At 44.6% G+C, this 23,075-nt stretch overlaps 1 protein-coding gene across 3 annotated transcripts in view; it reads right to left on the bottom strand.

Annotated features, from left to right (window-relative positions):
• The window catches only part of HNF4A (hepatocyte nuclear factor 4 alpha), a 76,006-nt gene that overhangs the window by 3,243 nt on the left and 49,688 nt on the right, over positions 1 to 23,075 (bottom strand). For 2 of the 3 annotated variants that reach the window (XM_027853335.1, XM_027853323.1), the window contains exons 3-9: positions 20,827 to 20,921; positions 10,113 to 10,219; positions 8,464 to 8,619; positions 5,246 to 5,333; positions 4,069 to 4,224; positions 2,025 to 2,261; positions 744 to 896 (exon numbers count right to left, since the gene is read on the bottom strand). In XM_027853335.1, the coding sequence (XP_027709136.1) occupies positions 744 to 896; positions 2,025 to 2,261; positions 4,069 to 4,224; positions 5,246 to 5,333; positions 8,464 to 8,619; positions 10,113 to 10,219; positions 20,827 to 20,921 (992 nt within the window). The remainder of the gene's footprint in view (positions 1 to 743; positions 897 to 2,024; positions 2,262 to 4,068; positions 4,225 to 5,245; positions 5,334 to 8,463; positions 8,620 to 10,112; positions 10,220 to 20,826; positions 20,922 to 23,075) is intronic. The other variant, XM_027853330.1, reaches the window with a different exon arrangement.

Below are 23,075 nucleotides of genomic sequence, written 5' to 3'. Positions count from 1 at the left end.
TGGGAATAGGAGGCAGTGAGTTGTAATGGAAAAAATACCTGGACTTGGGAGTCGAGGCCGTGGTTCTAGTCCTGGTTCTGGCACTAACTTATGGTGGGACCTTGGACCAAGTCATTACTCCACACCCCACCCCCTTCATCCTGGGTCTCAGCTTCCACAGCTGTATGATAAGGGCTATGGACTAGGTAATCTCTGGTTCTTTCCAGTTCTAACATTCTACGTTCTGTGGTCTAAGGATTTTTCCAGCTCTAAAATTTGAGATTTTACGAGGGCTTGTGGCTAAATGGGTTGTAACAGAAAGATGGTAAGTTCCTGGCTGGAATATTTCCCCTGCATTCTAGGACATCCCCTTCCTGTTCCCAGCATCATTGTCTCTTCTTCCAGCCTGAGCAAGGAAGCCAGACTTCTCCACCCCAAACCAAAGCATAATGTCAAGTGGTCTGGAAGGAACCTGCCCTTTGGGGAAAAAGCAGCAAGTACCTAAGTCAATACCTGGTGGCCTGGCATCCTAGGGAGGGCATGCATCCCCCCTCCTCTGAGAAGTCAGAAGCTCATACTATCTTATTCTAGTCTTGGCTTTGGGAAACTGATCCCATGTGTGCAGATCACTTTGTTTTTCTTCTCTCCCACCCTGGAGAACAGAGTGGGGCACTGATTCTGATCCCACAACCCACCCTTAGCTCCTTGAGACTTCCCTCCCCCAGAAAAGCCTCCCTCTCCCCAGAAAAGCCAGGGCTGCCCACCTGTCCGCCACCCGGGACGGGGCCACTCACACATCTGTCCATTGCTGATCTGGGCAGGCATGGTATTGGCAACTATCACATTGGTGCCCATGTTCTCTGGCACCAAGTGTGGGTGCAAGGGGTGGTGAGTGTGGGGTGCTTCACTGGAGGATCCTGAGAGTGGAGACAGTAAAATTAGGAACACTAGGTCACAGGAGCTTAATATCTGCCCTACTTGTCTCAGACTAGGATTCTGGGAATAAAATGAGATACCGTTTCTAGTCCAGCTAAATAAGCTTGAATAGTACTTTCATTCTCATTTCCCTCAGTTAAATGAGGGGTTTGAACCAGATAATCCCTAAGGTCCCTTTCAGATATAACATTCTGTGTTCTGAGGTCCCTTCCAGCTCTGACATTCTGTGCTCTAAGGATCCTCCCAACTCTGACATTTTGTATTCTAAGTCCCTTCACAGCTCTGACATCCTGTGTTCTGAGGCCCCTTCCAGCTCTAACATTCTGTGTTCCAAAAGCCCCTCCAGCTCTGACATTCCATGTTCTAAGGGCCCTTCCAGCTCTGATGTTCTGTGTTCTTTCTAGCTTTGACATTCTGTGTTCTAATGGCCCTCCCAGCTCTGACATTCTATGTTCTTTTTTTTATTTTGTTTTTTTGGGTTAGGCAATGGGGGTTAAGTGACTTGCCCAGGGTCACACAGCTAGTAAGTGTTACGTGTCTGAGGCCAGATTTGAACTCAGGTCCTCCTGAATCCAGGGCCGGTGCTCTATTCACTGCGACATCTAGCTGTCCCGACATTCCACATTCTAAGGGCCCTTCCAGCTCTGGTATTCTGTGTTCTTTCTAGCTTTGACATTCTGTGTTCTAAAGGCCCTCCCAGTTCTGACGTTCTGTGTTCTAAAGGCCCCTCCAGCACTGACATTCCATGTTCTGAGGGCCCTTCCAGCTCTGATATTCTGTGTTCTTTCTAGCTTTGACATTCTGTGTTCTAAAGGCCCTCCCAGCTCTGACATTCTGTGTTCTAAAGGCCCCTCCAGCACTGACATTCCATGTTTTAAGGGCCCTTCCAGCTCTCATATTCTGTGTTCTTTCCAGCTCTGACATTCTGTGTTCTAAAGGCCCCTCCTAACTTCTAAGTCCACAAAGCCTCCGGTCCCACTCTGGGGTGGGGACAGCTGGGGCCAATGCCCTGTGTGGGTGACTTGAGTGGGGACCTTGAGAGCCAAGCCTCCCCTCCCCCAGGTGGTGGGTGTGGGTGAGGGTGGGGGGAGGAGACAACTGGAACAGACCCCCCAGCAGCATCTCCTGCAGCAAGTTGTCGATCTTGGTCACACCAAAGAGTTTGATGAACTGTATCTGCTCGATCATCTGCCAGGTGATGCTCTGCAGGGTGGGCAGCAGCAGCAGCAGCTCCCCAAAGCGACCCCGAGAGTCGTACTGCCGGTCATTGATGTAGTCCTCCAGGCTCACCTGCACCTGTGACCGCATCCGCTTGATTTTACCAGGGTCGCTCAGCCCTTTGGCATCTGTAATGGGCCAGGAAAGAAGTGCAAGAAAGGTTTGAGTCACAGGCCTTTGGGCAAGGAAAGTCAGAACGAGAGTGGACCAAAGAACAGAGATTGTTAGATTTGGAAAGGGTCTTGGAAATCATCTAGTCCAGGGCTTCTTAAACTTTTTCCACTGGTCAGCAGCATTGTGGTTGCATGACCTGAGGGCATGCACAGTGCAAAGTATGCATGCTTTGTGTTCAGAACCAAGATTGCAGTGAAGTCGAGATGCAGCAGGGACAAACGCTGTCAGAAACACCTTGGATTCATTACACATTTGATTTTGAATTAATTTTGGGGCGTTGCATATTCAGAAACCTTTTACTGTTGTCCAATTTTTTGAGACCCCATATGGGTTGCCACCCGCGGTTTAAGAAGTGCTGGTCTAGTATAATCCGCTCATTTTCCAAAGGAGTAAACTAAGGCCCAGAGAAGAAAAATGACTTCCTTAAGACCATACAGTGAGTGAGTGGCAGGTCTTTTGACTAGCCATTATAGGGCTTTTTAAATCGAACTAATGTTGGGGTTATGGAATTAGAACCATGACATCCATCTCTAAAGAAACAGAATCTTAGCTCATAGAACTGGAAGTAACCTCAAGAAATTACCTGGTTGAGCTTCTTGGTAGCTAAGGCAGGTAAGTCATTCCACAGGATCCTAGATCCTAGATTTAAGCCCTTGATTTGGAGTTGAAAGGAACCTTAGAAATAGTCTAATCCTAACCTCTTGTTTTTCAGAAGAGGAAAATGAGGCCCAGGGATGTTAAATGACTTGCCTAAGGTCACACAGGCTCTCAATGTCAGAGGCAGGATTCAAACCCAGGTTCCCTGGCTCCAAGCCCAACACTTTTCCCATGGTGCTTCCTCCATTTTATAGATGAGATGACAGAGCTCCAGAAAGAAAAAGGGACCTGTCCAATGTTATGCACTGAGTTACAAGTGAAGCCTGGACCAGAACTCAGGTCAGGAGTACAGTACTCTCTTCACTACACCAGGCAATCTCAGCCCTGTGGCTCATCCAGTCCAAGGTTCTGGCTCTGACTGGAGCACCAGAAAAGCAATTCTCAGTCTGTGCACCTACTATGTTCCTGGCCCTACCCTTGGTGCTATGCAGAAACAAGAGGAGAGGAGGCGATCAGTCAGTCAGCCAATAAACATTTATTAAGTGACTTGACTATGCACCAGGCACTGGGCTAGGAGAGAAGGATGCAGAGAAAGGTAAAAGACAGTCCTCGCCTTCAAGATACTCACTGTCTTAGTGAGGGAGACGACATGAAAACAATTATGCACAAACAAGGATAAACTGGAAAGAATCGAGGGAAGGCATGCAAATGGAAAGTACTAGCGCCCAAAGTGCTGCACAAACCTGAGGGTACTCAATAAATGTCAGTTATCTTTGAAAAAACTCTGGAGTCTGAGAACCTGGGTTCAAATTCCACTGATACATATGACCTTGGGCAAATCACCTAATCTCCCTACGTCTCAGTTTCCTCAGCTGAAAATACTTAGACTGGATGGCTTGAGGTTTCTTCCAACTCTGTAACTATGATCCCAACGATGAACCTATGAATCATATGATTGTTTTGTGGCTTATCAAGGGTGACAAACCCTGCCACCATCAGGCCTTTGGGAGACCTGACTTCCCTGGGTCCTTCCTAGGACGACAGGCTCAGGGACTTAATATCTGGGAATGACAGCCCCTGTTGATACCTCTGATCAGGTAAGGGCTGATGGGACTGGTTCCCACTGAATCAGGGGTCAGGGAGGGCTTGCTTGAGTTCACCTACCTGGGTCAAAGAATATGATGGCCTTCAGACAGGCATATTCATTGTCATCAATCTGAAGCTCTTGGAAGGGTTGCACCAACTCGTCCAGGATTCGCACTGCAACACGGTTCATTTCCACCAATTCGGGGCAGTGCCGTGGGACGATGTAGTCGTTGCCTAAATGTGTTAGGGGACAGGTCGCAGCAGTCCAGTCAATTCAGTGAACATTCTGAGGACTAATTTGTGTGTATACACACACACACACACACACGCGCGCACGCACACACACACACAAGTGCGACACACCTGTATACACACGTGTGCATGTATACATATAACACATGTGCACACAAACAACATTTATATATGTTTCTCTGGGTTATATACACATTTGTGTATTTAACCAGACATGCATTACTGTAAATACATGTACCATGCACTTTTACACCCACATATGCATGCATCTGTGCATACTTATACACATTGTACATGCATATACATATATGTATGTATGTGCACACACATGTATACATCATGCACATATATGGCAGGCCTTGAAAATAATGTTCCTATTCTAATAACAATAGCTGGTGTTTACATAGTGCTTTTTGGTTGCAAAATCATTTTTGCAGACACAATCTTTTGTGATCCTCACAAGAGCCAATGAGGCCAGCAGGGCAGGAGTCATGAGGTCATCCATCCATTTAGAGCCAGAAAGGACCTTAGAGATCAATCATTTTGTTCAGCCCATTTATTTTGCAGATGTGGAACCAGGTGGGAACCAGAAAGACCGAAGAATAACTGGCAAAGTCAGGATTTGAAAACAGACCTCCTGACTCCCAATCCACTAAACAATCTCGCTTATTTCCATTTTATGAATGGGAAACTGAGGTAGACACTGAGTCCAGGGCTCTATTACACAGTGCTCTAACAGGTCACATCTAAAGAAAGGTCTTTTCAACAGACCCCAAGTCACGGATTTTGTACTTTGGAGGTAGGAAAGACTCTAAGAGATTCAAGATTCTCTTTCTTTCCTTTTTTCTTTCTTTTCTCTTTTCATTCCTTGATGACTCTCCCCACCCAAGGCAGGAAACACTCATCATGCTCTTCTTCCCATGGCCCTATTCCCATGGAATTTCCTTATGGAAGTTCCTTTCAGGTCAATTGGTCAGGCAGAATTAAAAGTCAGAGCACTCACCTAACAGTAACACATCCTTGAATACCATGGACCGTTTGGTGGCCCCCAGCAGCAGGTGTTCCCCAGCATGAGCCCGAAGCAGGGCCACCTGAAAGTCAAGAGAGAAGGGTCAGCATCCTGGGAACTCAAGGGAGAAGGTCATAGAATAATGGATTTAGAGCTAGAAAGGACCTTAGAAGTCTAGTATAATCCCTCTGATTTTATAGATGAGGTAACTGAACCCCAAAGAGACCAAGCAACCTGGATGGCTGGTCTATTCTTTGACAGGTGTTACACAGACTACTAGGGCAGTATAAAGTGCTAGCTATTATTATTGTCCCTGTTATGCTTATATATATGAGAACAGCTGTACATCATTGGGCAAGCTAGCTGGTAAAAACGCTGGACAGTTGGTAACCATGGTGCTCCTATCTGCAAGACTGTATTAGGAAGACTAAAATCACTTTTACTGGTCAGAGCAAAAGGTAACAAGTTCTCCCATCAGCCAAGCTCTTTCCTTAGGGTAGGGAAGGAGGTAACTAATAGCTTCTTAGGAGACACCCCTCCTATGCCTGCCATTCCATTCTCCTACCCAGAGGAAAGCAGTAAATTCCTTGGCTGAAAATGAGTTTTCATCCCTGTTCTTTCTACTTTACTTCAAGAGCCCGGTACGGGGAAACATGTGGCCCGTGGCCCCAGGAGGCTGCCAATCTAGATGAGGCCGTGTGCCTTCCACATCAGGTGACTAGAATTTAGAAACTTCTCGTCCCAACACTGCTGCTAAGTAGTCCCGTGGACTTTAGAGAGTCTCACAGCTGCTCTCTGCCTTTGAAGCACCGGCCACATCAGCTCTGCTATGAGAACAATAACCATGCCTTCCCTGTGAACAGGATTTTACCTTTTCTAAAGTGCTTTTCTATTCATCACTGTGCTGAATCATCCCAGCATCCCTGTGGGGTTCAGCAGGGCAGGGATTAAAGTAACCATTTCATGGATGAAGAAGCTGAGGCTCAGAAGGATCATCTGCCCAACCACGATATAACAGCAAATTAGTGGCAAAGCCTAGACTTGAACCCAAATCTTCTAACCCCGAGTCCGAGAGACAAGAGCAGCTCTAATTCCCTGTGTCTGAGCAAAGTCATAGACATTCTGAGTTGGATACAGCCTTAAGACATAGAACACTGAATGGTAGGTCCTGATGGAACAGCCTCAGAGATTATTTAGTACAACATCATTTCAAAGATGGAAAAACAAGGCTCAGAGGAGGAAAGTGATTTGACCAAAATCAAACCCAGCTCTGGAAGTAGACTTGTTGTGGGTCTCCAGGGCACCCTACGCTTTTATCCACCCTGAAGAAGGAGGTATTCCATATGACCCAACCAGCGACATTCTCCCAGAAATGTTTCCCATATACCGAGGGCAGCCCAGTTTAGCTCCGTTTCCCAAGGCCATCTTGGCCCCTGGTGGTAGCCACCACACCAGCCATCGCTGGGGACTGGGGGTTAATTATTCCCCTTGCTATCTGCCACCCATCACTGCCCCTGCAGAATGTTCTGAGCCCCTGCCCAGGAGTAGTTCCAAGATTTAGGTGAGAAAAGGAGGTTAACAATTGGTTGGCTTAGTAGTGTCTCTAAACCCACTGGGACTCCTGGGGAGGAACAGCAGGGATTAAACATTAATGCATGGACCTGGGCCTGGCATGGGGGGTGGAGGGAGGAACAGTTCAAGCAGTTGGAGAAGAATGAGCCCCTCTCTGGGTAGGAGGGCAAAGAGCTGGTGCCCTGCCAGAGGCCCAGCTCAGTCCACTCTGAAGAATGAGAGTCCTGGACTTCACAGGTAGAGAGAACCTTAGAGCCCAGTCTACCCCTCACATTCTATAGATGGGAAAAAGGGAGATCCCTATAGAAGAAGTGACTTCCTTATACCACACAGATAGTAAACAGAAGAACAGGGATTCAAACTTCAGCACTCTGACTGCAAACTTTCCACTATTCCCTGGAACTGTTTGATATATGGAAGGCAGAATAAGCTACCTCTTTACCCGGTGCAGCTCTAGAGTGGCCTAGCCTCACATACAGGTATTATTTGAGGTGTTCCAGGGAGGCCTTTCTTGTCCCCCAAATCAATCTGTCACTGAAATCCTACCATTTTTCATTCCTTTAGGATATCATAGTGTGATAATGCCAATAATACTGGGAAGGGAGAAGAAGTTAAGCTTTATTAGCTAGTGACACTTCGGGTATTACAATGAGTTTGCCAGTACCTTTTAAAGTCAAGGGGAACCTGAGTAAGGGGAGAGGGAAAGAGGTTCAGAGGCCCAAGTGGGAAGGTGTCACCCAGGCCCTGCACTGCTGAGAGGTAGCATAAGCAGACCAGGGATTTGGAATGGGCTGGGAAGTGGTCAGGAGACCCGTGTTCTTGTCCCAGATCCACGCGTGATTAATTTGATGTATAACCTTTGGCAAGTCCTCAATTGACCTTAGCTTCTTTTATATAAAATGAAGGGGCTGAGACTAGATAGGCTTCTAAGATTTCTTCTTGCTGGTAACAAGTAACTGACTCAATGTATGTGATGCACACTTTAAATATAATCTGCATTGTCAGCATTTTCTCTCTGACTTTTTCAAAGTCCAGATAATCAACAAAACAATAAATCAAGCCCTAATTGGTAGCTTTTGCAGATTTCTAAGGTGTAAATGCTCACACTGAAAGTTTAACAGTCAGCTCCTGCCTGGAGCCAGCTCCAGCACACCCCTACATCTCGCTCTGACTCTTGATGTTCCAGGGTCCCTGTTAACTCTGACATTCTGTCCTATGGCCTGAGCGCCTGTGATTCTGGGAGTCCTGAGGGCTCTTCCACTTAGTCACTGTGTGGCCTTGGTCATATTGTAGGGTTAGAGCTGGAAGAAACCTTAAATCATTTAATCCAACTTCTTATTTTATTGAGAAGGAAACTGAGGCCCAAAAAGGAAAAATTACTTGGCCAAGGTCACACAGGTACTAAGGGGCAGAGCTGAGATTCATACCTGGGTCTTCTGACACCAGATTTGATGCTTTTTCCATCATTATCCTGCTGCCTTACCACCATTACCAGAAGCAGGCCCCATGCCATTTCTAGGAGGCAAACTCAAGGTAGTCACCATGTATCCACAGAGTATATCCACAGCACCTCAAATGGCAGTGATAACTCCCCCACCCTAAAGATGTTCTGATGTACCCTATGCTACTTTCTGGGATACCTGATCATCCAAGGGCAGTTCACAGAAGGCAGGGATGTATTTGGCCCATTCCACCAGCACCAAAAGCTGCTCCTTCATGGATTCACATACATCAGCAATGCTAGCGATTTTCTTGGCCCGGATGTCCCCGTTGATTCCTGAGATGGGAGATGTCATCTGCCAGGGAGGCAAAGGATTTATATTGAGAAAAGGGAGATTATTACGGGAATGGAATGAAGACAGAAGAAACAGATTCCTGATCACAGGCTTGGCAGTTTTTCTACTTCCTCAGACTTAGAATCATATTCTCACAGAATAGAGCAGAAAGGGACCTTAGAGCAGGCATTTGTAATCTTTTTGTGTGTGTCATTGACTCCTGGGGTCATCTAGAGAAACTTATGGGCCCCTTCCCAGAATATTTTTAAATGAATAAAATAAAATACAAACAATTATAATGGAGACCAGTTATATTGAAATATAGTTATCAAAATATTTTAACCCTTTCTTTAGAGGTTATCTAGTTCATCTCTCTCATTTTATAGATGAAGAACCCAAGACACAAACAGGGGAGTGATTTGTCTAGGATCACACAGGGAATTAGTTGACAAAACCAAGACCAGAAAGGAAAAATGACTTTCCCAATGTCACTGAGGTACTGTCAATCCATTACAAGTGCTGATGAAAGTACTAGGTAGCAGAACCCTGGTCATAGAATGTAGGAGCTAGAAGGGGACCATCAATACCCCTTCACCAAACCTACTCATTTTTCAAATAAGGAAAAGGCTACTCAGAAAGAAATGACCTGCCCAAGATTGCACAGACAGCATATGGTAGAACTGATTCTAGAAGAGGTCCTCCCTACTTCAAGTTCACTTTCATCTCTTCCCATAAGTTACATTAATTTGAGGTAAGAATTTTTTTTAATGTGAACAGGTGGATTTATGTACTACAAAAAATAGCATTATACTGCAATAAGGGGTGAGGGATGAGATCAGGCATATGATCCTTATCCCTATCCAGACAGCCTTGACTCCCCACAGATGATCGTTCTGAATGATGATTGGAGGCAAAGCCCTGGTCTACAGAGTCCTTGGGACTGACCCAGAAGCTATTACTGACGGTTATAGGAGTCTCAGAAGAGGGGAAAAAATGGGAGGCCCAAAGCTGCCAATCTTGGTGAGGATGGGCCTGTATACTCCCTGCTAGAACTTAAGATCTGTAGTTGCCTGACCTGACCCTGACTGGCTGGGATCAGAAAATCCCACAAGACTCAGGGGACCTAACTATCCCCTTGCTGTTCCAGCTCTGCCAGAACTAGATGTGTGATCCCAGCTAAATCACTCCCTCTCTTCAGGTCTCTCTCTCTCTCTCTCTCTCTGTTTGGAAAAAGAGAGAGATGGATTGGATGAGAGGGTCCCTTGCTGCTTATGCCTCCTTTGTTTTGAGATTCCTTCCAATTTTAACATTCTATGCTCTAAGATTTCTCCCAGCACTAACATTCAGTATTCTATGTTATAAAGTTCTATGGTCCTACAGATCTTTTGAAATATTCCAAGCACATTTCCCCTTGATCCCTGCAGCATTTTGGGAGCCCTCCAGGCCTCTTCCCCCCCAACCCCTACCCCACTCCTCTCACTCCCACCCCTGTCCTGCTAAGGCTGGCCTGGTACCTGCTGGGAGAGTACTTCAGCCTGTAGGAGGGCATTGATGGACGGGAGACTGCTGTCTTCATAGCTTGATCTCCGTGTACTGATCCGGTCCCGTTCATTCTGGACAGCTATAAGTCAAAAGGGACAGATGGACACTGAGTTGAGAGAGGAAGGACTGAAACGGTAGAAGAATCTGCAGATTGTATGCACTGACTTCATTCAGCTTGGATCCCAGGTGAGGTCCAAGTGACCTACTCTTCAACAACACCATCTGTTCGCTGTCTGTGAATTTAATTCAACAAGGATATTAGGTGCCTGCTACATCCAAGACACTGAGAGGGAGTGGGGCTCAAAAATAAATTCGGTACAGAGCCTGTCTACAAGGGTGGTATGGTGTGTAGTGTAAAGATCCTTGGATTTCAAGTCACAAGATGCAGGCTCGAATCCTGGCCCAGCCACTTACTATCTCTGAGACCTTCAGCAATTTAACTTTACTGGATCTCAATTTCTTCCCCTGTAAACTGAGGACATAGGACTAGACGATCAGTAAGAGTCCTTCCAGTTCTAAATCTTATGAACCTGAGGAGTTTATTGTATAATCAAAGAGACAAGACCAGGATATTACTGAATAGAATACAAAGTGGAATGTGATAAGTACATTGGAGAAGGGCAAATAAAGTATTATTTTGAGGTACAAGGAAGGAAAGGTTTTTGTTAATTGGATGGGTGAGTGGGATCAGGCTTCCTGGAGGAAGTGGTATTTGAGATTGGCTTTGAGGGACTAGCAGGATGTCAATAGGTAGAGTGTGTACATGGGGGAGCAGGGGGAGATTTCAGGCATAAGAAACATCATGAGCAAAGATATGGAAGTGAGAAAGAGTGGGATATATTTGGAGGAACATGAGTCATTCAGTTGATCTAGAACTTAGAATGTGTTAGAGGAGATGAGGCTACAAAAGTAGGCTAATGCCTGACTATGCATGGAAGCCAGGAGAACAGGCCGTGGAGAAGGTGGTCTGATTGCTCAGGCCAGTACTGTTTCTTCTCTTTGAGAAGGTACAGTTTATCATAAGTCCCTGCTATCTCCTCTCCTGTATCTCCTCCTCTTCACCACTAAGTTCTTTGAGAGAGCTATCTATACTAGAGACCTCCACTTCCTCTCCTGTCATTCACCTTCTAAACCCACTGTACCTGGCTTCCAGTCTCATAATTTAACCAAAACTGCCCTCTCCAAAGTTGCCAGCAATCCCTTAATTGCCAAATCTAAAGGTCTTTTCTCAATTTTTCTCCTCTTGACCTCTCAGCTTGTGCTGGACACTTTCTCTTTCCTAGGTTTTGCTTACACTGCTTTTAACTACCTGTCTGACCATTCCTAGGAATCATTTACTGGTTCTTCATCTATACCATGCCTGCTAATCGTGGGTGTCCCCCAAGGCTCTGTCCTGGCCCCTTTTCTCTTCTCCCTCTCTATGATTTCACTTGGTGATCTCATTAGTTTCTCTGAGTTCAATTATCTCTCTGCAGATGATTCTCAAACCTATATATCCAGCCTTAATCTCTCTCCTGAGCTACAGTATTGCATTAATAACCCCCTATTGAACTGGATGTCTTCAAGGCATCTCAAACTCAACACTCCCCAAACAAAATGCATTATCTTTTCCCTCAAATCCAACCAAAACTTCTCTATCCGTATTGAGCACACGACCATCCTTTTGGAGAAGCAGGCTTGAAATCTCAGTGTCATTAATGACTCGATCCCCCTCACCTCAGATACTCGATCCTTTGCCAAATCCTGTCATTTCTACATTTACAGAAGCTCTCATGTACTTCTCTATCTCTTTACACAATCACCACGAGATTCAGGTCCTCATCACCTTTCACCCAGCCTACTGTAATAGCCTTCTGATGTGGTCTCCATGCCTCAAGTCTCTCTCCCCAATCTAATCTATCCTCCATGCAGATGCCAAAGTGATTTCTCTAACATGCAGATCTGACTCTGTCTCTAAGTCTGTCTCTGTTTCTGCCTCTCTCTTTCTCTTTCTGTCTCAGTCTCAGTTTTTCTGTCTGTCTGTTGATTTCTGTCTCCACCTCTCTCTTTCTGTCTCTGCCTCTCTTTCTCTGTCTCTGTCTCTCTCTCTTTCTGTCTCTGTTTCTGCCTCTCCTTCTCTTTCTGTCTCGGTCTCTTTCTCTGTTGATCTGTCTCTATCTGTCTTTCTGTCTCTGTCTCTCTCTTTCTCTTTCTGTCTCTGTGTCTCTGTCTGTCTGTCTGTCTGTCTCTCTCTCACACCACACACACACACACACAACACCTCTCTTTCCTCACTCAATGGACTTTAGCAACTCCCTGTTACCTCCAGGATAAAATATGAAGTCCTCTGATTGGCATCTAAAGCTCTAAATGACCTGGACCCTTTCTACCTTTCCAGTCTTTACTTTTCTCCTCTTCATGCATTCTTTAATCCTGCATCACTGGCCTCCTTGTTCTCCCTTACACACAGCACTTCATCCCCTATCTGTGGGACTTTACACTGGCTGTACCCCTCTTCACCTCCATCTCTTAACCGCCCTGTCAAGGCTCTTGCCCAACTCCCACCTTCCATAGAAGGCCTTTCCTGGGACTCTTTCTCTCTAGCCCTGCTAGTCCCTTCCCTCTGAGATTATCTTCTATGTATACTGTAGATATCTTGCACGTACACGGATATTTGCATGTTGTCTCCCCAATTAGAAGGTGAACTTCCCCTTTCTCTGCATACCCAGTACTTAGACAGTGATGACACGTTGTGAGCTTGTCAATTGACTGACTGCTGGATGGACCTCACTTTACCCCACATCTAGTTCACCACAAGCCTGAGATGGAAAATCAAGATGAGTCCTTGGGTTCAGTTCCTGCCTTTGACATAGACTGGTTTATCATTGATGGAGAAACTACAGCTATGGCGGTTCCAGTGGTAGAGTAAGAAAAAAAAAAACTTCTAAAAACTAGGAGTCTTGGACTTTAGCACCTGCTTACCACTAACTAGCTGTGTGACCTTGGCCAGTAACTTCCCCTCTCTGTGCCCTAGCTTCCCCATCTGTAAAATGGAAATAATCACACCCACCTTACCTGCCTTAAAGGACTACTGTGAGAAGATCAAGTGAGAAAAAAAAATATGAAAAAACTTTGTAAGTTAAAGGGTATGAAAGATCTATGTGGTCTATGGGCAAAGGAATTGTCCCCTCCCTTAGGGTCATTCCCCAAGGATGGCTGGCATCAGGGAAAGTCCATGCTGCCATTTTTTCCAAGAGGGAGGAAGAGTGGGGACAGACCACCCAGGGCCCTGGCCTCTGCAAGATGGGTGGGGCCAGCCTGGAGGACAGTATCTTACCTAAGTGACAATTAGTCCTGTCAAAGGGAAGCAGTGACAGTTCCTTACCTGAGTACAGAGGAGCAGGAGGCTTGCAAATGGCTTTCTCATCTGCCCCTCATTTTGTTTTATTTTACTTCACAAAATCCCTAGAGGGTAGGGGAAGGCAGGTATGATTCTTCCTTCTGTCCCCTCTTCCCCTGGAGGCCCAAAGGGGTGATTACAGGGTCTGACTGAGGCTTTGAGTTAAGTGAGAGAGCCAGGACTAGAACCAGGTCTCCTGATTCCAAGCTCAGAACTTTTTCTACTGCAACATACTACTCTTGCCAAGAAAGACAGAAATACATTGGAGCAAGGAGGCAGCACTGTATAGACTGCTGGACTTCAAATCAAAACAGACCTGGGTTCTAATCCTGCCTCTGACAGTAGTTGTGTGATATTGGGTAAGTCACTTAACCTCTCTAAGACTCAGTTTTCCTCATCTATAAAATGGGGATGAAAATAATACCAACAATACTTACCTCAAAGAGGGGTAGTGAGGACTAAATGAGATCACATATGTAAAGTGCTTTGTAAATTTTAAAGTGTTATATGGTTGTCACATGCTAATATTCTTAAAGCCCATATAAAGGAATATAACCAGGGAGAGAAAGGAAGGAAATAAACATTTATTAAACTCTTCCTATGTACCAGGCATTGTGCTAAGCACTTTACAAATATCATCTCATTTGATCCTCACAACAATGCTGGGAGGTAGATGCTATTATTCCCATTTTACAGTAGAGAAAACTGAGACAGAAAGAGGTTAAGTGACTTGCCGAGGGTCACACAGCTAGCACCTATGACCAGATCTGAACTCAAGTCTTCCCAACTCCAGCACTCTATCTAGTGTGCCATCTAGCTGCCTTTAGGATTAAAGAAGATTTGGGACTGATAAGGAGGGGATGAAGAGATACACAATCTCAGTCTTGAAGTATTTACAGAACTATCATGGGAAAGAATTCTCTTTGTTCTGCTTGACACCAGAGGGTAGAATGAGGAGCAATGGAGGAAATTTATAGGGAGACAGAGTCTGGGTCAATATACAGACAATATACAGGAGCTATCCAGCCACGGAATGGGTTACCTCAATAGGTAGTGAGGTCTTCGTCACTGGAAGTAGTCAAGCAGAGGCTAGATGATCATTTATGCATTTATTCCATTACTCAATAAACTCCAGTAGCTCCCAACTACCTTCAGGATCAAATATCAAAAAGCCCTTCACAACCTGGCCCTTTCCCACCTTTCTGGTCTTCTTAACACTTCACTCCACATACTCCAGGACCCAGCTCCAACAGCCTACTTGCTATTCTTAGCATATAACACGCCATCTCCCAACTCCATGACTTTTCCCTGGCTATCCCTCATGCCTGGAATGTTCTCTCTCCTCATCTCTGCCTCCAGCTTCCCTAGCTTCCTTCAAATCTCAGATAAAATGCTTCCTTCTACAGGAAGCCTTTCCCAATCTCCTTTAATTCTAGTGCCTTCCTTCAATTGATTATTTCCAAGTTACCCCATATATAGCTTGCAAGGCTTGCATATATGTAGTTGTTTGCATGTCGTCTCCTCCACTAGACTGTGAGCTGTCTTGGGTTTTTCGCTGCATCCCCGCTTAGTACAGCACCTGGCAATTAGTGGGTACTTAATGAATGTTTATCGACTGACTGCTCAGTCATATTATAAAGGGGATTTCTGCATTTGTTTCCATTCAGTCAACATTTATTAAAGTGGGAGATTGAATTAGATGTGTTCCAAGGTCCCTTCTCACCCCAATATTCTTCTAGGGCAGAGGCTCTTAACTTAGAGTCCATGAACTTGTTTTTTTAAAAAAGATTTTGATAACTTTATTTCAACATAATTTGCTTGCATTATAACCCAATGTATTTCATTTTATGTATTTAAAAACACTGTTTTGAGATAACTTCACCAGACTGTCACAGGGATCCATGATACAACTGGCACCTAAGGGACATCTTGACTTGTTAATGGCTTGAAGTCTGAAACTAAGTTCCAGCTTACTATAGGGGAAACAGTATTGGGTTAATACTCAGGAATAGTTGGTGGGGAACGTGCGGCCCTTTGACTGAATCCAAACTTCACAGAACAAATCCCCTTAATAAAAGGATTTGTTCTGTCAAATTTGGACTTAGTCAAAAGGCCACATCCAAGGACCTAGAAGGCCACATGTGGCCTCAAGGTCACAGGTTTCCCACCCCTGTTCTAGTCTCAGCTCTGTCATTTGCTATGTGTCATCCTGGGCAGGTCACTTTTCATCTCTGGACCTCAGTTTCTCCACCAGTAAAAGGACTTTCAACAAGATGACCTTTAAGTTCCCTTCTAGCTCTGACGATCTGAGTTGACTGTTAATTTCTGTTCTACTTCTAATTCTATGTTTCTCCTTTCTCGAGATACTTACACACTTATTACTAGGTAACAATAATAACTATTATTACTATTGCTAGCATTTATATAGCACGTAAGCATTTGTACAGGGTGTTCTAAAAATCTGTTATCTTAAAACCGCATGAAGACTTTTGTAACAGCCTGTATTATCCCATCTGATGGCTCTGCATTGTGGTTGCTCAATCTATGATATTGACTAAGAGCAGTGAATATCTGCAGATGGAGAATGTCTGAACTGGAAGAGACCTTAGAACAGAGAATATCAGAGCTGAAAGGGGCCTTAGAACCCAGATTGTCAGAGCTGGAAGAGACCTCAGAACACAGAATGTCAGAGCTGGAAGGGGCATTAGGATATGAAGCGTTAAAGCTGGAAGGGACCTTAGAATACAGAATGTCAGGGCTAGGAGGGACCTTAGAACACAAAATGTCAGAACTGGTAGGGACCTTAGAACCCAGATTGTCAGAGTTGGAAGGGACGTTAGAATTCACAATGTCAGAGCTGGGAAGGAGAGACCGTCAAGAGCTAGGTGGGAACTCAGAACATAGAATGTCAGAACTAGTAGGGAACTTAAAACACAGTTTGTCAGAGCTGGGAGGGACCTTAGTCCAATTTTAATAAATATTTAATAGATGTTTAATAGACTCATATTTAATAGATGAGGAAACTGAGCCCCAGCAGGGATGTGACATAATTGTCCTACAAGATGCTAAAGAGGATACTTTGATTCCCTTCTCAGGGCAGGAAATCATTTCTTCCATCAGCTTGGGGGAGAGTTTTCATGTCCCTTTGTCACTTGAGATTTTTTACCTGGGACTATCTCTTCTCTGATCAACAAAAAAGGGGGATATTCCCCCCCTCCCCCGCACCTGCTGGCTGCCTGTGGTCCTAATCAAAACAGCTTGAACAGGGGGCTGGCATTCCTTCCAGGACAGCCTAACTAAGCCTGGGCAAGGGAGTAGCTAAGCCTGTTGTCGGGATGAAAGGCCTGCTGTCAGCAGCAGTAAATAGGCCCCCTCAAGGTCAGGCTCCACGTTATCAGCACTGGGCTCGAGTTCAGTCACGGAATGATGTTTTCCAAATGTTTGCTCAGTATTAGCCAGGTCGTGGACCTAATGTAACTTCTATTGAATATTAACAGACCAGGGGCAGAGCTGGGGCAGAGGATGAGCCTAGATTTCCCAGAGAGTCTGTATGCCCTGATGGCCATGCTGGGGCCTGGGATTTTCTAGTGTTCCCATTTTAACCATCCCTTTTACTTCCTTACATAGGATCCTAGATCGGGAGCCAGAGGGGACCTTCAAGGCTTCTTGTCCAATCCTCTCATTTTACAGATGAGGAAACAGATTCAGAGAGGGGAAGTTAACTTGCCTAAGGTCACATAGAAGCAGGATTTGAACTCAAGTCCTCTGACTCTAGAGACTCGATCCACTATTCTGTATTGCTCTCCACCTCCTAGGAGCAAAATGATTGGAGCTCTGAACTCGGAGTCAAAACACCTGGGCCCTCCTAGCCCTGGCTCCACTTCTAATTAGTTGTGTGATCATGGGCAAGTCACTTCTCTGGCCTGGGCTTCAGTTTCCTCATCTGCAAAATGGAGGCAATGCATTTGCACTATCTACCTCACACAGTAGCTTTGAAGAGAGTATTTTGTATACTTTATAAAGTACTATTAGCATACAAGTTGTTATCCTGGGACCCAGTTGTCTCTGGGCTGGATTCTGGAGACCAAGGGATTCTCTGAGTCTAGAGGCTGTGACCCTGACAGAAGTTTCTCCTTTTTCTGGTTGTAAGGAAAATTTTACCCTCTCTAGGACCAAAAGCTTAGCCCTGGGGTCTCCTCCAAAGAGATAGTATTGTTGCACAACCTGCTAAAGTCTTCCCCTCAAAAGTCAGCTTCCATCTACTCTGTATCTTTTATGTATTTATTTCTATGCTGTCTTCCCTGTTAGAATGTAAACTCCCAGAAGGCAGACACTGTATGTTGCCTTTCTTTGTATCCCTAGCACTCAGCACAGTGCTTGGCCCATAGTAAGCACACCACCAATCTCAAGCAGGTGAATGCCCCATCAGGATCATCAGAGACTGTTCCAACTTTTAGGAGCCAATATGAGGGCAGAAGGAACCAGATAGATCATCCAGAACCTAAGAACTGAGGTTTTTCTTTTCTTTTCTTTTTTTTTTTTTGCCTTTCTTGTATTCCCAGTGCCTTGCACAGTGCCTGGCTCATAATAAGGTTTAATAAATGTTTGTTGACTGACGTGTTTTCATTCTGGCTAAGAGGGGGAAAAAGGTTAGGTGTTAGACAGAATCTTCAGAAGATATTGAGATAAAGCCTAGAGACTCCAGCATTCCAAATGAGGGATAATTGGGCGATTGCTAAGTCTACCATGCTTTAGGGACTACTGACTACTTTATTATCTCCATTTCTGAGGTTTCTATTTCCAAATACTTCTGACGTGATTACCAGGAGGAGAACCTTAATGGCCAAAACTCCCAAAAGAATGGCCTTCCCAAATCAATGAATGAACTATCCAAGGAAATCTTTCTTGGTGTTGGATTCTCCCACTGGACAGGAGAAAGGAAGTTAGGTGCTGTGAGCCATTATGGAGGTATTTCATAGCAGCTCAGTGGAAACACCAATACCATGACTTACCCAAAGACTGACACCAGTGGCAATCAGTAAGCTGGACCTGCTGTCGCATTAATTGTTGTGCGTACATCAACAGAAAAGTTATCCCAGCCTTGTAAATAACCAACGAACTAATCTGTTACCAACCAGTCCTCCCCAATTATACTTGGGCATCCGACAGTAGCATCAGATATACCTTCCACTGGCCTGGTATACATTGTTACTTCTGGCAAGTGGGGCAAGTAGACAAGAAGTTTATCTCCAACAACCTGGAAATCTCATCCCACAGCCAACAGCTCTCCTAAGAAGTCTGAGAAGCATCGCTCCTGGATGACAGTGTGCATGTAGGTGTATCGGGTATAGGATTACTATAGGATTGTGGGCGTAGAGTATCCTAGAATCCTAGATTTGTATAGTAGGAAGACAGCTTGATGATCATAAGAGTCAAGGAAGGGAGAGCGATTCTCTCAGTCATGAGTACGAAATGTCTGTTAAACAGTGTGTGCAAAGAGATGACAGTGCAAAAGTCAGGGACGCCTTGGAGGGGGAGCCAAGGCTCTGGGTTCCAGTCCTAGCTCCAGACTAGATAGTCTTACTCTGTGATTTAGAGAAGTCCCTTCCCCTTTCTGTGCCTGTAAAATGACAAAGGTCAGTCAATTAAAAGACTTCTAAAGGCTCTTCATTGCCAATATGCTATGATTGCACATGGTATAAAGGTATTTGAGTGTTTCTATTTAAATCTGGCCTTATGCATAGGCAGAGTGGGTGGCTGTCTGCTGAGTCACCCCCTCCAGACAAAAAAATACCCTTCTGCTTGTTCAGTGCCTGAAATACCACCATGGAAAAAAGCCATTTTTGTTAAAATGCAAATAACCATGGGAAGCATTTGGGGCAATGAGCTAAGAATAACAACCTGCTGGAACAGGATAAAGAGCCAATGCCCAAAGAAGATCAAGGTGTCTGGGAGGAAGAGTAAGGGCCAAGAGGGAAGGAGGACAGGCTCCAGAGAAAAGCTTTCATGGCTTTGTGAAAAGCCAGCCCTGGTTCCATGTATGTGCTTTGGGGTGTGTGTGTGTGTGTATGTGTGTGTGTACATAGGACAGGGGACAGAGCTAATCACAGAGCTACAGGATGGGTGGGAATGGGAGGTGTGAAAGTTCATTGAAGAATATTTGACTGGAAACATAAAAGTGAGGCAGTGTGAGACAGTGGAAAGACTGCTAGATATGGAGTCAGAGGGCCTGGGTTTGAATCCTACCTCTGACTCTTTCCTGCTTACATGGACTTGGGCAAGTTGCTTCACTTCTCCAGGCCTCAGTTTCCTCATCTGTAAAAGGAGGGGTTTGGACTAGATGGCTTCTAAGGTCCTTTCCAGTACTAAATCTATAATCCTAAAATTAATTCATTTAATAAACATGTATAGAGTGGCTACTATGGACAGCTTCCTGGCTTCACATACTCTATGTGTGGCAAGGATGACAGATCATGGGATTTAAAATTGTAAGTGACCCATTTTAGAGTTGAGGAAACTGAGGCCCAAAGTGGAAAGGCAACCTTACATTGGATTCCATGGGCAAATGTCATAGTCACAGTTATATCACAGAATGTCAGAAATGGAAGGCACTTTTGAGACTCTCTAGTCCAGGAGTTCTTAACCTGAGGTCTATGAACTTGTTTTTTAAAAAAAATTTATAAGTGTATTTCAGTTCAACTGGTTTCTTTTGTAATTCTAGATATTTTACTATAGGCATTTAAAAACATTATTCTGAGAAGAGGTCCATAAGTTTTACCAGATTGCAAAAGGATTCTAAGACACATACAAAAAAAGATTAAAAACTTCAGATCTCATCCAAACCCCCTTTTTTTTTTTTTTAACAGATTAGGAAAGTGATTCTCCAATGAGTGAGGATGCAAAATAAGGATTAACCCCAGGTCTTTGATTCCCAGGCTGGTAATCTTTCCATTTTACCTTCCCTGGAGAGTATAAATGAGGCTGAGAAGGGAGGGAGGGGGTAGGGTAGGACTGAGAGAAAATGCAAATTGTGTGAAATGGCACCACCCTTTTCCAAGTCCTCTGGTAGAGGGTAAACTCATCAACCCAGACCTTCTCTCCACACCCTTGGCTGGGTGAGTCTGTGTAGCAGGGAGAGGAAGGAGAAGCCAGCTATCTCTTCGATTCTATTTCAAGAACATGGCCCCACCCTCTTCTCCACCATTAGCTTGCCATTTTTCTTAACCATCTCAACCCAGGGCCACTGGCCAAGCCATAAAATCATGGTTCTGCCCCAAAAGGGTGGAGGATGGGCAGCCCAAGCTCACCTTCCTTCTTCATTCCTGCCCGGAAGCATTTCTTCAGCCTGCAGTAACGACACTGATTCCTTTTGTCCTTGTCTACCACACACTGGCGGCTAAACCTGATGGGGGAGGAGTTGGGGGGGAGGGGAGAGAGAAATAGGAGTGGTGAGAGAAAATGGAAATTCAATTCCATGCCATTCAACAGATATTAAGTACCTACCATGTCCACAACATTGGGGTCAGCGCAGTGGAAACAGATACAAGCAAGATGAAGCTTCTGCTTTCAAAGGGCCATGAAACAAGCAAATAGACTGGAACATTGGACATGCAAAGGACAGTAGTGTGAGAAGGAAAGGCTAAGGAGGGTCTTGAATGCCAGAATAAGAAGTTCATACTTTCTTCAGTGCATAATGGGGAGTATTCTAACTGTCATGTGAATACCTACCCTGCGTAGTCCCACAGGGCAGAACTAGAATCAATGGGAGGAATTGCAGAAAGGTAGATTTCTGCTTAGATACTTGCTAACAATAATGGGCTGCCTTGGGAAGTAATGGGTTCCCCATCCTGAGGCCTTCAAAAGAAGTCTGAGATGACTGATGGTCAGGGATATGGAAGGGGAGGTTATGTATAGGTTGGCCTAGACAACCTCTAAAAACCTTTCCATATATTCCATGATTCTGAGCTTACTACTAACACAGGGAAAGTCATATATGCAAATAACCAGTATACAAAGCAGTAGGTCAGTGAAACAAGGTACAGGCAAAGTACTAGGACAAAATTTCAGCTGGAGGAAGTCCAGGGAGGCTTCATGGACATAGTGGGTCCCAAGATGGGCCTTAAAAGAAAGGAAGGTTTTAGAAGATGGAACTGTAAGAGATATCCATTCTAGCCTGCAGGATGTAATGAACAAATCTAATTTGATTCAATACATATTTCTTAAGCTCCCATTTCTGTGAGGTACTGAGTTAGATACTGGGGGTACAATACACAAATGAAATAATTCCTGCCCTCAAGGAGCTTACATTCTGCTGGAATGGCATAAAGCAAGGGGGGTGGCATAAGAAAAGGTTGGGATGGGAAGACAAGAGTCCAGTTTGCCTGGAATATAGAATAAGTGTAGGGGAGTAGTGAGAGATGAGGCCAAACAAGTGGGCTGGATCATATTTGTAAGGGACACTGAATACCAGGTTAAGCAGTTTATATTTTATTTGGAAGGCAAATGGGAACCTTCAGAAGGTTGTTGACTAGAGGAACGAGATGATCAAAGCAGTGTGTTGGGAAAGTTGCCTAGGCATTGTGTGAAGGACGGATCAAAGAGTAGGCAGGTTAGAGGCAGGGAGAAAAGCTGAGATAATAATCCAGACAAGTGGTAGTGAAAGACTGAATTAAGCTGGTAACTGTTAGTCAAGAGAAAAACATGAATGTGGGAGATATTATGGAGGCAGGATGGTCAGGATTTGGCAGCTGATTGAATATGGGGGTTGAGGAAATGGGAATGAGTCAAAGATAACTGAAATTTTGAGCCTGGGCAAATGGAGGGTAGTAGTATTACAATCAATAGAAAATAGGGATGTTAGAGGAAGAGCATTTTGGGGCTGAGAGGAGAAGATAATGAGTCTTGCTTTGGACAAATTCAATTTGACGTATCGGTAGGATGTCCAGTTAGAGGTATCAAGCAGGAAGTTCTAAATGTAAGACTGAAGCTTTGGGTTAGAGGCCTAGATTTGAGAGCTATCTACTTAGAGGCCATAACTGAAGCCAGGGAAGTGGATGAGGGTTGTCGTGAGGTTCAAATGATACACATTATGGAAAGTGCCATGTAAATGTTAACCTTTTTTACTATTAGTATCCTTTGGGACCAGAAAGGAAGGAATGTTATAATGTTAAGAGATGTAAAGCAGATGGCCTCAATCTTCTTAGTAAAATAGGAGGGGTGGTCATCTGCTGTTGATTGCAGAAACATTGTTCTTTTCATCTTGCTTGATGGAGTTCAGCTAGAAAAGGTCCTGGGACAGTCACTATCATAAGCCTTCAGGCTTAATGTGCTGCAGACTGTTGAATAGGTGGAAAAAGTGTTGTAAGCATCCTTGGTAGGTATACCCCCTGGAGCATCTGGGACAACAGGGATGCCATGCTCCTCATCCTGTCCCTACGTGGCTGTGAGTTTCACTGTTAATGACTGTATTTTGGAAGCTTCTCATTCTACGAAGCTTGGGGATGATGCATACTTGTTATGGCGACATCTACAGAAAATGTTCTTTAAATTTTTTATG

The sequence above is a fragment of the Vombatus ursinus genome, unplaced genomic scaffold (genome assembly GCF_900497805.2).
Source record: "Vombatus ursinus unplaced genomic scaffold, bare-nosed wombat genome assembly UNPS02000580.1, whole genome shotgun sequence".
Lineage (NCBI taxonomy): Eukaryota > Metazoa > Chordata > Mammalia > Diprotodontia > Vombatidae > Vombatus > Vombatus ursinus.
The sequence above is the reverse complement of the archived record's forward strand: the minus strand, read 5'-3'. Positions and strand labels throughout refer to the sequence as shown.